At 44.2% G+C, this 13140-nt stretch overlaps 1 protein-coding gene across 4 annotated transcripts in view; it reads left to right on the top strand.

Annotated features, from left to right (window-relative positions):
- Positions 1–13140, top strand: part of LOC137417753 (alpha-soluble NSF attachment protein-like) — a 323838-nt gene that overhangs the window by 106425 nt on the left and 204273 nt on the right. For all 4 annotated transcript variants that reach the window (XM_078786322.1, XM_078786324.1, XM_068103653.2 and 1 more), the window contains exon 4: positions 1769–1815. In XM_078786322.1, coding sequence (XP_078642448.1) covers positions 1769–1815 — 47 coding nt within the window. The remainder of the gene's footprint in view (positions 1–1768; positions 1816–13140) is intronic.

Genomic DNA, 13140 nt, shown 5'->3' with positions numbered 1-13140 from the left:
AAATCCCTTCCCAGACTCGTAGGCATCTATAACCTTCTTTCTGAAGGCCTCAGATAGCTCTTTTGATCTAGGCATGGTGATGCCGCACACTTCAACAACAAAGAGCAAACCAAACTAAATGTCTGAGGTTTAAATAAGACAGGTTCCTCCAAGATCCTCTCTAACGATGTCCTAATCATTTTCACTTGAGCTGGTGCACCTGATTCTAATTTTAGGTATTTGAAGTAGTGATAAGTGTAGGGGTGCACTTACTTTTTCCACATGCGAAATTTGCATTTATGTTTATTTAAATTATACAATGGACTACAAAATGTAAATGTTTCGTGATATTTGTTGTATTATATCACCTTTATCTATCAATATTGTTGAAATGAAGATCAAATAGCTGTATGTTGAAATATGTTGAAAAAGTCAAAACTTTGCATGGGGTGTACTTACTTTTTCACGTGACTTTATATATAACACGATATCTCAAAACTTATGGACGAGTTATGACTAAACTTGGTGAATGAGTTGGTTAGGTGACAAGAACCAACCCAGTTACATTTTGGTTCACGTCCGAATCCAGCCCGGCCTATCAGTCGGATACAAAACATAAACTGTTCAGTCTGGCGGAGGTACGTGATCTACCAAGTGCTGTTCTAGTTACCGATTGTTTTTTTTCCTTGAAGTTATCATTTACGCTGTTTTTGAAATTTAAAATATATATATTTTAGAAATGCAGATGATTGCCAACTTATTCTTCTTGTGATGCATAACCTAATCAGTGTTAAAATTCCATTCAAAATGTACTCTTGGCAAAATCGCTATTTTGAAATGGCTCTGGGCAACAATAACGAGTAGATGTGGCTCAGCACCTCCTCCCTTATGCCCTGTAAATGATGAACTCGCGCCTGGGCCTACTTTCTTCATTGATCTTGCATGCTGTTTCCCGTCTCCAATGTTGATGTAAACTTGTGAAAAATCCATCTGATCATTGTACCGCCCCTTCCTCTCCCGGCCGTCCTCTGTTAAGTTGGCAGAACAGATGGTTTACTTTGAATCGTCAAACTTCCTTACATTACGACCACATTGTTCTGACAATTTACGCTCTTTTGGGAGTGAGGTGTGGAGAATCCCTTGGCCTTGTCATTTGGCAAATCGCTCAGAGTTGTTGTCGCATCCAACAATGTGACATGTTTTATTAACACGATGCGCAGGCGAGTTACTAGGTGAGTTACTTACCAGGTGAGTAAGTGTAATTAAACAGAAAACGAAATACTGCATTGGAGTCATCAGACGGAACCCGAATAAAAAAGAGCCAAGATGGAGTCATCAGGAGGAACCTGGATAGGATTCGGGTTTCAGCTGAACCTCCTCTACCCTCAAAGCCATCCATGAGCAGCCAGATGTACCTTACAACAGCTATTTGCAAGATTGATCTCTCCACATGCCTAAGCTGTTCACGTCAAGCTTTCTCAATAATTGAAATCACTAGGAATAAATAAATCAGCAGTTCAATGCAGAAAGAAGCTTGCAAACGTGAAACAAAAATACAAAAACTCAAATATCACAATCAATGGAGCAGGCCAAATGCAAGGTTGTTGTTGTTGTTGTTGTTGTTGTTTTTAAGAAAGGCAGAGTGGTGTCGGATGCGATTATGTGCTTAAATCAAATTACAGGGTTACATGAGTTTGTCGTGAGAACTTTAACTTGGCAGCAAGATTTCCATAAAACATTGTGTGATAATATATCAATAATGCTGATATTTTGTTGCCCTGCATTGTAGACGCCATCAACTGCTTGGCCACAGCCATTGAGATATTCACCGATATGGTAAGTTTGGACATAACCTGCAAATCTACTGCACAACATTTTGTTTTTTTCCTTTAAAGAAAGCCACTCACTTTTGCTACGACACATCAATACAGTGAATAACGAACGAGTCCTTGTTGAAGACATTCTCCAAGCACACCTTAAACGTAGGATGCATAGATTTTGCATTCAAATAAATGAATATGTCGGTACTGGAGAGGATAAAATGTGTATGTACATAAATAAATAATTCAAAATTGTGTATTGGTGGTGGAGATGGTCTGCTGTATTTCCATATAATGCAGAGGAAGTACGATGTTGAATGTATCATCTACTCCTCCAAGTGGATTTGACCTCAGAAGCTGAACCTTTCGGGATTAACGAGGGAACCTTGAAGCTGTGCCTGTGCAAACTTCGTTTGATTCCATCGAGTTTTGAAGAAAAACAATTCCACCCATCTTGGCATGTTCTTCCTTTTAGGGTGTGGGGGTGCAATTGGAATTGTCCGAGCGATATAACCACGATGTATTTATTATACAGGGTGCTTAAAAAAATGTTAACACTTCTGAGAATTGACCTCGTGATTAAGGCATGTGTTTAAGATTATGATTAAGATTAACCAACTTACACAGCACAAGCACCCCGGGTCGACACGAGATTGCACTTTTTTGGCTTCATTTATAGCAATTCAAGACAATGGGAGAAGATTTGATTGAGTCCTCACAGTGGGAGGGGGTAGGAGGGAGGAGATCGGGGGACGAGGGATTCTGATAAGGGATTCGGAAGGGGTAGATCAGGGGATGAGAAATTCCTGATAAGTCAATATATTCTCAGTGGGTCACTCGAACCAGAAGATAATTGTCCTTGTACAACAGCTTTCACAAACTTTATCCCCAATTAGTATTTACACAGAACTGGAAATAATAATAATAATAATAATAATAATAATAAAGGACTCTTATATAGCCCCATCAAGCAGAGTAAACTACCCTCATGGCGCTTTACATTATCATGCGAACGCACACACACCGCACACAAACACACAAACATACACACACACAAACACACCTTCACTCTTGCCCTATTCCTCTCCTTCCCCATTCAAAACCCACAAATGTGTACTCCCCCTCCTCCTTCCCTCCCTCCCCTGCACATGTACACAGACATACTCTCGATCTCTGTCCCACCTCAAACCAAAGGGAAAACAGGACTTAGACTTTGAAAGACTTGTGAAACAGATAGGTTTTGAGGGAGGTTTTAAAGGCAGGAAGAGAGTCAACATGTCGAACAGAGGAAGGGAAGTCATTCCAGAGCAGAGGTGCAGCAAAGGAAAAGGATTTCTCGCCAAACGACTTGGTGCTGGTGCGCGGCGGCTCGAAGGTCATGGAGTCGTCGCTTGAACGAAGCCGTCGCCGAGGTTCATAGAGAGTGAGCAAATCGGAGAGATAGTGAGGTCCCGTTCCACACAATGATTTATGACATAGTGTGCAAATTTTGTATTGCACACGAGCAGAGACAGGCAGCCAGTGTAAAGATTCAAGAAGCGGAGTAACATGGTCAGACTTCTTCGCCTTACAGACAAGACGAGCGGCAGAGTTTTGAACCTTTTATAACTTATCCAAGAGAAACTGAGGGCAGCCAGCACACAAAGAATTACAATAGTCCAGCCTTGAGAGGACAAGGGCACAGACCAGAGTTAGAGCAGCTTGAGGAGTAAGAAAGTGGCGAATGGATGCGATCTTTCGCAGCTGAAAGTATGCTGATTTGCAAGTTTGAAGACTTGCTTGGAAAATGTCATGTTACAGTCGAAAACCACACCAAGGTTCTTGGCCGACGAAACAAAGTTTACATCTGTTTCACCAACATGAATAGTGGTAGGAAGTGAACATTGTAGAGGACATCTGTGCGATCTTACAATCATAGACTCTGTTTTAGCATCATTCAGCTGAAGTTTGTTTTGGGTCATCCTCGCCTTCACGTCAGCAATACAGCCTTCTAACACTTCAACAGTGGGCACGATTTGATGAATCGTGCTTCCTTTGTACAGCTGATTGTTATCCGCAAAGGCGTGGTGATCAACTGAATGTCTGGCAACAAGATCAAATAGAGGCTGAGTGTACAAAAGAAAGAGGATAGGTCCCAGGACTGAGCCCTGGGGAACGCCAAAGGAAAGCGGAGAAGGGGCTGATTTCTGGCCATTGACAACAACTGTTTGCACTCTATCAGTAAGATAGGACATCAGCCAAGAAAGTGGAGTACCAGTTATACCAAATGTATAACCTATTGACGAATCAAGACGACGAATTAAGACACTGTGGTCAATCGTGTCAAAGGCGGCAGACAAGTCCAAAAGAGCAAGAACGGAAACCTTACCACAGTCAAGAGAGGTCAGAAGATCATTGGTTATTCTTAGGAGAGTGGTCTCGGTGCTATGGCCTGGTCTATATGCTGACTGGCGAGAATTGAAAAGATTATTTGAAACTAGATGGTCATTCATCTGTGATAGCACAATTCTTTCTGTGATCTTTGACAGGAAAGACAGGTTGGAGATAGGACGGTAATTTTTCATGTCATTAAGGTCAAGGGTGGGCTTCTTAAGAAGTGGTTTAACAAGAGCTTGCTTAAAGAGAAGCGGAAATGAACCCGTAGTCAGAGAATCATTGATAACTGCAGTAATAAATGGGAGGAGGGTGTCCAAACACTCAATAAACAAATCAGTGGGAAGGGGGTCGAGATCACATGTTTTTGTGTTTGACTTGAGGATTGTACATTTGACAATTTCCTCAGTAACAGGAGTAAATGAACTAAGAGGTCGTCCGTGAAAGCAGTGTTCAGCATCATCGAAGGAAAGGAGTGACTGCTTGTCAAGATTGTTTCTTATTGACTGAATTTTATTGTGAAAGAAATGCAGGAAGCGTTGGGGTAGTTCGTTTTGAGGAAACACAGTGGGAAGAACGGATTTATTTTTGATGGCAAACAGGCGGTTCGTAATGCTGAACAGTTGCTTGCAGGAGGAGCTCCTAGTAATCCGATCAGAAATATATGACGTTTTTGCTTTCAGAATGATTTTTATGACACGTCTTTTAGCTATGTTATACAACTGTTTATGGATTGTGAGAGCAGTCTTCAGCCACTGTCTCTCGGCACGTCGTCGTTCCTTTTTGGCAGCCCTGACTTCGTTGCTGACTGCGCTGAACCACGGAGTACTCCTGCGTCTGGAAATGGTGTGCCGTGTCGCTGGAGCATGACAGTCCAACGCTGTGCGGAGGCAACAGTCGAGGTCTTCTGCAGTGACGTAGGAACGGCCAGAGAGACGGGTGTGAAGGTCCTCTTTAAAGGCGGAACGGTCGATGGCACGAATGTTGCGGGCAGTGATGTATGTGGGCTGAAGACGAGGAACAGCAATACTCAGGTGGCTGGTGACACAGAAGTGGTCAGAGATGATAGCACAGGTCACTGACGTGGACTGCACCAACTGATCATCGCATCTGTGCACTAACCAATCCAGGATGTGTCCTTTAACGTGTGTAGGTTGGGAGACAGATTGAGACAGACTAAAAGTAGAAAGGAGGTCAATGATCTTTGAAGTGAGAGGATGTTGTGGTTGGTCGTAGTGGACGTTGAAATCTCCAAGAATCGAGACGAAACCAGGAAGAGTATTGCAGTGGTCGAGCAGATTAGGAAACTGGGTCACGAACATAGTCAGTAAGCTTGTTTTTCCGGTTAGGTGGAGGTCGGTAGAGGCAGAAGAAATGAAGAGTGTTTTCTGACAGAGTGAAGGTGACATGGGCTAGCTCGTAGGATGAATGGTCGAATGAAAAAGTCGTGGTGAAGGAGACAAAGGGAGAGACATTGTCTCTGTAAATAACAGCCACGCCCCCACCCCTAGAGGAGCGAGGAAATGACTGCAGGGTGTATCCAAGTGGGGTGAGATCAGCACATCTTGCTTCGTCGCCACTGGGTCGGAGCCAAGTTTCGGTCAGAAAAAACATGTCGATATCGTTATCTTGAATAAAAGAGGTAATTTCAGTTCGCTTGTCAGGACTACTTGCAGACTGAGCGTTGAATAAGGTGAGAGACAGGTCAGAACGGTGGTGTTTTGGTGGAGTATGTTCTACAGGGATAGATGAGGTTATTGAAGTTGACAGGGGACACTTTTTCGCAGGAATTATTAAAATGTGGGTCGGGCCGTCGATGGTCGCGAAGAGAAATCACAATCGGTATTTTTCTCTGCTTTCTCCTCCCGCCTCGCTTTGTGCGTTTTCTCGGGAGACCAATGCCGATTTCAAGTTCTCTGAGGCCTGACACGAGTCCAGGAGTCAATCGAGTGGTGTTGTTTAAAGACAAAAGTTTTTGCCGAGTGTAGCGAATAGGCCTCGGGATAGAGGGGTTAGAGCGGATAGTCGAGCTCGGTACATGCAGCGGTGCGTGCAAAGGTGGGGCAAGCGATGGGGCGGGCGATGGGACGGGCGATGGGGCGGGCGATGGGGCGGGCGATGGGACGAGCGGCGGGACGAGCGATGGGGCGAGCGATGGGGCGGGCGATGGGGCGGGCGATGGGACGAGCGGCGGGACGAGCGATGGGGCAAGCGATGGGGCGGGCGATGGGGCGGGCGATGGGGCGGGCGATGGGACGAGTGGTGGGACGAGAGGTGGGGCGAGACGGGGAAAAGAACTGTCTTGTTGAGAGGCGCACACCGGGGCCGCGTGAGGCTCAACGAAAAAACATGGCGGGTACTTACAGTTCGAAATTTTCAACTTGGTGGCGAGTAAAAACCAAAGTATTGCAAATCGCACGGGCAGACACACCGCCATAAGCCAGGAAACGAAACAGGGATCCATCACAATCATTCACACAAAGCACAACACGACAGCACACGCTAAATCCAACAGAATCAATCAAATACACAGGACGACCGACTCAGCTCAGCCTGCTAGGCGAATGACCCGGAAATGAATATCTTTCCATCACGAAGGCAACTCTTGAGTCCACCAGTCTGAATTATACTCTTGAATTCCTAAGTTTGAGATAAATGTAATACGTAATCGTACACGCATCCTTAATAATAGAATTAATCCTTTTCTACAGGATTCTTACAAACTATAGCAGAGTATTTTTAAGATTCATCAAATAACTGAACTATTTCTATCTCATTAACAATACATCGGAGTTTATTGTCATTATAATGCATTTTATCAACAAGAAAGAGCAATCGGAGATTGCAAACCCTCACCGGGATGTATTTTGAGTGGTTTTTAAGGCTTTTGTGTTAAAACAAATATGGCGACCGGACCACGTGACCGATGACGTCATCATTAATTTTTTTCAACCAGTTTATGCCGACATGGCGCTCAAGAAATTTCATCTTGATAGGATGAAGTTTTGTACTTGTCGAATTATGACGTCATAATGGAGGCACCTATGACATCATCATTAACATATTTTATTCCCCATGGAGAGTTCTTTACATTGAGCCATGTCTCAATTTTTTTCTATTCAGCACTTTTGGAGATATGGAGGTGCAAATTTTTTCGGTTTTTCCAAGATGGCGGCCGAACCACGTGACTGATGACGTCATCATTAACATATTTTATTCCACATGGAGAGTTCTTTACATTGAGCCATGTTTCAATTTTTTATATTCAGCGCTTTCGGAGATATAGAGGTGCAAAGGTTTTCGATTTTTCCAAGATGGCGGCCGAACCACGTGACCTATGACGTCATAGTTATTATAAAAAATTATACAGGTGCGGTTGCACCTCTGGTGAAAATTTCCTGTCAATCGGATCAACGGTTACAGAGAAAATCATATTTATTCTGTGCGGACAAACAAACAAACAGACAAATGGACTCAAATGCAATACCCTCTCCTCAGGCGAGGGTAATTAATAGGACAAGGGACAGGTTTCAATTGGAATGCCCGTGATAACTCAGGAAGTTTTTATATTTCTACATTCCTTCATTTTTTGTTTTGTTTAAATTAAAAACAATTAATTAAACAACAATTTAAAGGTCCTCAAATTACAAAATTTGGATGTCCAATTTCCCGTTTACCCCAGGCATACACCATCCACTTGAGAAGATCTGGTCGTCAATGGGCGTTTTCTTGTTCGTTGAATCCATCCGTTGTTGATAGTTCAGTTTATTGTATTCAAGTAAGTCACTGTTGATTATAAGGTCATATGAGGTTGTCTGCAATGACTGATAGATGTTGTGCCAGCAGAGGGTGTACCACACACTCCTCCATCAGATGATGTATTGCTTTAACATCAGTTAGCAGCACAAGTATCTCTGCAAACAAACTTTACCTCATACACATGCACAATTTTCCCAGTTCAAAATAAAGGTTATCACTATTATTTCCTTTATCCGTTTCACCATTATCTGGGCGATGCTGTCAGCATGATTCGATGTTCAACACCTGCAACATTTGGCAATTATGATTTCGGGATGCTTTGCTGCAAAGTGAATATGCTGGAGCTCTGTTTGATAAAGAGACCGATCACTTGTGTGGTTGAAACTCAAGTGTGGACCACCTCCTTCTGGCGTCTTGGTAGCACCTGCACTATTGTGCGTAGGAGACGGGCAAGATCAATGCCCATTGCTCAATGCAGACAATCTTGGTGTTGGCCGCATTTACTCATCAGCTTCCAGCTGTCACATAAGGCCTCCTTGCAAAGGCATATGTCAAAATAACGTTGTTTGTTTACGTTAGTGTTTAGGTCCAAAGACAATTCTCCAAACTCAAGCCAGTAGAATCCATCCATTTTCGGGTGCTGCTTGGGCAGGGTTCTCAATTCTACATATTTGCCGTGATATGAAAATACAGCTGCCAAACTACGTGACAGATGACGTCAGCAATTAAATTCTCCCATTCAATTTTTATGTAGATCAGGCTGTATGATCAGTCCTGACACGAGCATTGAAATCACCATAAATAGTCAGTTTGTCCTCCTTTGGTGTATTGTTGATCAATCTACTTCGATCAGCATCAATCAAACTACTAAGATCGTCGACTCCTTGTTCGTCAATGTAGGGGCATACGCACCAATGATGATGAGATATCATTTTATGCTGACTGGGAGTCTAAGCACGATGGGTTACTCATTTACTGCCTGGGGAAGACTCCAAACTGCTGTTAGCCCACTCCAAAAGTAGGTGTAGCTGGAGGTGGCCTCTGTAAGCTGCCCACTGTCTGCAAGGCAAGTTTCTGCTATATCAATTGAACAAAGCTGCTATATCAATTGCAGTATATTTCTAATTCAAGTCCAATCAGTACCGTTCTTTGATCGATTGTGTGCTCACTACTAAGTGTGCGTACGTTTTCAGTAGCCATAATGAATTTTTTCGATGTTTTCGACCGCTGATTGGGATAACCCGTCACCCGCGGTTTGCTGACCAGGTTAAGTGGAGCGACCAATTTACAGGGTACCATTTCGAACCCCCTCTCAAGCTCGGGGAGAGCAGTGGCCTCTCTAAATAGAGCTGCCCTGACATCCAGAATGCTGCCGAATCACCGCATTTGTTCCGGTGGTGTAGACAAAGCGACCAAAGTTCCAGACCGCAAATGTGCGAGTCCTCGACCACGACCGGCAGTACTATCCTGTACCTACCACTTCACTGATCTCCCATTTTTCCCATTTATTTGACTTTTCCCCAACTCCTGTGCAAAAGATTCGTTTATGGTGTTGAAGTTGGCACACCGCAACTCTTGCACCATCTCATCATCACCAGAATCTGGTGGAAAGTGTAGCAAGACAACCGGAGGTGTGTTGGACACAGTGGATACCAATTGCCAAATGGACTGTGTTGTAAATAATCAGAATATACAACAGTGTCTCCCAATCTGAGTTTAATCAGAATCAATCTCCAACAGTATCTGGAAGGAAATCAACTAGCATAGGATCAGTACACTGCAATCATACGGGCAAGAATGGGTATGACATCCAAGCAAACAAGCAAGCAATATGCAATGTAGTTCTCTTTACCATTCTAGACATACACATGAATAACACACGATAAATGTCACAGGACTGCCCTCCGTGCTTCGGGACCAAGATGTTATAGTGGCCATTCAGTGGACAGGGGTTGTAATAACACCTGGGTTATTACTAGGATACAATTTCACTACAGACTGCAAGAGACTTTATCTCTCCACAAGCATTACAGGAATTTTTCGCAGTAATCCGCTAATTGGCCTGGTTGACTCTGGCCGTTGTCAAAATAATAGGTTATCTGCCCAGTGTCACGTGAGCAATCACCATTGGTCATAAACACTCTTCCGCTGGTGCACATATTCACCACTCTGCTGCCGGTGGCTTTACCATAACCTTGGCAGGGAGGCAATAGGGAGTACTACCGCATGCCCAAGCTGAACTCCCAGGCTAATACAGGGCAGTAAGCATCTTACTGCTTCCTTGTGGACCACCCCAAACGGGGTGCCCACCCGCTTCCCATAAGATAAAGTATAAGAGTTAAGATATTGTTGCGGATCTCCCGAAGCCCGTTCACGTTACAAAGGGGGGATTAAACCCCTTTTTCCCCTTGGGTCTTCGTGTCCACGAGGCCGAATCGCCACTTCCGCAGCAAGCATGAGAAAGGGTATCGGGTCGACGTCGCACGTACCTTTGGTACCCACGCTGCTACGAAAACGGGGGTCGGACCTCGCACAAGCCACGCTAATTGATTACGCCCGAGCGGTGTGCATATCACGTGACTTGTGCCGTTACTTTTTATGGAACCCGATTCGAGCGTTCTGTTCGTACCACGCGAGGCCAATTAATTGAAGGGACAGGAATGGTCAAATAAGAGGAATAACACAATTTATTTACACAATGTACAATGGTCAGGATAAAGGAAAGGGGACACAGAGCAGAAGCTTAACAATGTTATATTATCCCAGACACAGGGCCCACTCATGCACACGGGGAGAAGAGGAAAAAGAAGTTCGCGCGCCAAACGTGCCTTGCTGCCGGTCGTTCCGGGACAGCTCGCCCTGCGTGGCCCTCTGGCGGTCACGGCACGTATCCAGGAGAAGGCAGGCAGGAGGAGATCACGCGTCTGTGGCCCGGAATGGGTCGTCTTCTCGAGCGCGTGATTAATACAGCGCAGAGCTGTTCGTAAAAGCGCAGAGTTCACTGGTAATTCCCTGTTTGTCGTAAAAGGCGACAAACAGGGTTGGCGGCAGGAAGGGCATCCGGCCGTAAAACATTGCTTCAAAAAGGGGACCAAAAAAAACAACAACAACCACGGTGCCCGAAAAAGGCCAACCCCCGCCTTGCGGGGAAAAATGGCCTCTAAAGGTGGTTTTTTTTTTTTAGAGCGCAGGGCACAGGGCAAGTTGGTGTACCGCGCGGCTATTTCAGTGATCAAGTCCAACACTCCGACTGAACGGAACTCCAACTCATGGGTTGCGCGACTCAACTCAACTGACTCACGATACTCCCCGGCTCTGACTTCTCGTGCGTTCTGACTCCAACTTACTGAGGCGGGGGGCTCGGAGCAGGGTTTTATGGCTCCGCCCCAGCCTTACCCAAATGTTCCATGCTCCGCCTCCCATTGCCGTGGTGAGCCACTCCCCTCGAACTCTGATTTGCGGCTCGCGGCTCACCGTCCACTCCCTCTGCAGCGCCTCCCTTCGGCCTTGCCAGATTTGTTGAAGGCCTACCACGTGGCATTTCCAGCCCAAAAGACTGCCCTACTCACGGGCCTGCTCAACGCAAAACTAACACAGGAAAGGAGACTACCTTACATTTACGAAGAAATAACTGAACTATCGCGAGGCTTCATGTTGTGGTGCATCTACCTACGAGGGGGAGTCATCCTTTATTCTCAAAACCGCAACAATATATAAGGTAAAGTACGAGTTTAAATATTTAAGAGTTAAGAAAAAAATTGGGTTGGGGGGATTTTAACGGGATACCGCTGCCTTTTTTGCCTGCTACATAGATGATATAACCAGGCAATAACCAAGCCAAAGAATGGAGAAAATTACAGCCTTGGTATTTAAATGGGAAACATAACAAATGTGGTAGATATCAAAAAAGTCTGATTGAAGAGATAACAAGGGCAAGTGCAAATAAAGCATACAGACTGAAGGTTTAAAAAGATTTAATGGACGTCAATAAATCGATGGAAAAGTAATTTACTTCAATATCAAAATGATATGTGGCTCGGGAGGCGCTCAGAACAGAATTCTGAAGGAGGTTTATCATTTCATCTCTACTAGTAAGGGAAACATATGAAAATCTGTTAACTAAATTGTTACCAAAAAATTTCTTCACCAATATGTTTGTAAAGGTGTGTAATAACATGTGTTAAAATGTTGAAGGTCAACTCCCGTGGGAAACCCAGAAAGAAAGCTGTTGAATTCGGGTACCGAAAAATTATTTTCGAGAATTTTAATTTTTTTAAATCGGCCCTTAAGTAACTTATGAGGGGTCAAATAAGGGTTTTTCATGATTCTGAGTTGATTTTTAACATTTATATTTCACCACAGACACTCCTTTGTGGAAAAATAATTTCTAAATATATCTCATTTTCTACTTTGCAGGACATGGAGTCTAGCAATATGGATGAAGACGTTACTCCACCTGTGCTCAATTGCTTCATCTGTGCACGCTCGGATACACCAGCTGAAAGGCTCATACAGGCAACTCCAAAGGGATACTCAACTTTATTGAAACAAGCAGAAACTGTCTAAAATGTTACTGTTGTGGAACGTATGAAGGAGGCTCAAAAGGAAGGAAAACTGAGGTACCACCAGAAGTGTAAAAATGATCTGTACAACAACTTTGTTGCAACCACCAAGAAGTCAGCTCAAGCATCAAAGGCAGAGAAAGAGTCATCAAAGTTGAAGAGAAGACGCACTACTTGTGAGTTCAGTTCATCAAGTGGCTGCAGTTCTAGAAGATCACAGTCAGTTGACCTCCTGTATAAGGATGTATGCATTCTTTGCAACCAACCAGCCCAGCTCTACAAAAATAATCCAGCACAAGCTAGAAAGAAATACAGAGTGCCAGATAATTTGACTGCAGATACACTGAAGGCAAGCTTGCTGAAGACAGCACGGAGTCGCGGGGATGACTGGGGCACTGAAGTCACTGGACGCCTGGAAGGGATCAACGACTTGGTAGCAGAAGAAACACTGTACCATTTGCGATGCAAACTTATGTTTGCGAGAGGTGACAGTTTGTCCAAGACTGATGAGGAAGGAAAAAGGAAGAGAGGACAGAGGAGTATTGATGAGGAGCGAGAGGCAGTTTTTATTGAATTCTGTGAATGGTTAGACTCAGAATTAGAGCATGGGGTAATGAACATGGACCAAGTCCATGAAAAGCTGCAGG

This window comes from Myxine glutinosa, chromosome 11 (genome assembly GCF_964187855.1).
Source record: "Myxine glutinosa chromosome 11, kmMyxGlut1.1, whole genome shotgun sequence".
Taxonomy (NCBI): Eukaryota; Metazoa; Chordata; class Myxini; order Myxiniformes; family Myxinidae; genus Myxine; species Myxine glutinosa.
Note: the sequence above shows the minus strand (reverse complement) of the source record. Positions and strands in the feature narration are given on the sequence as shown.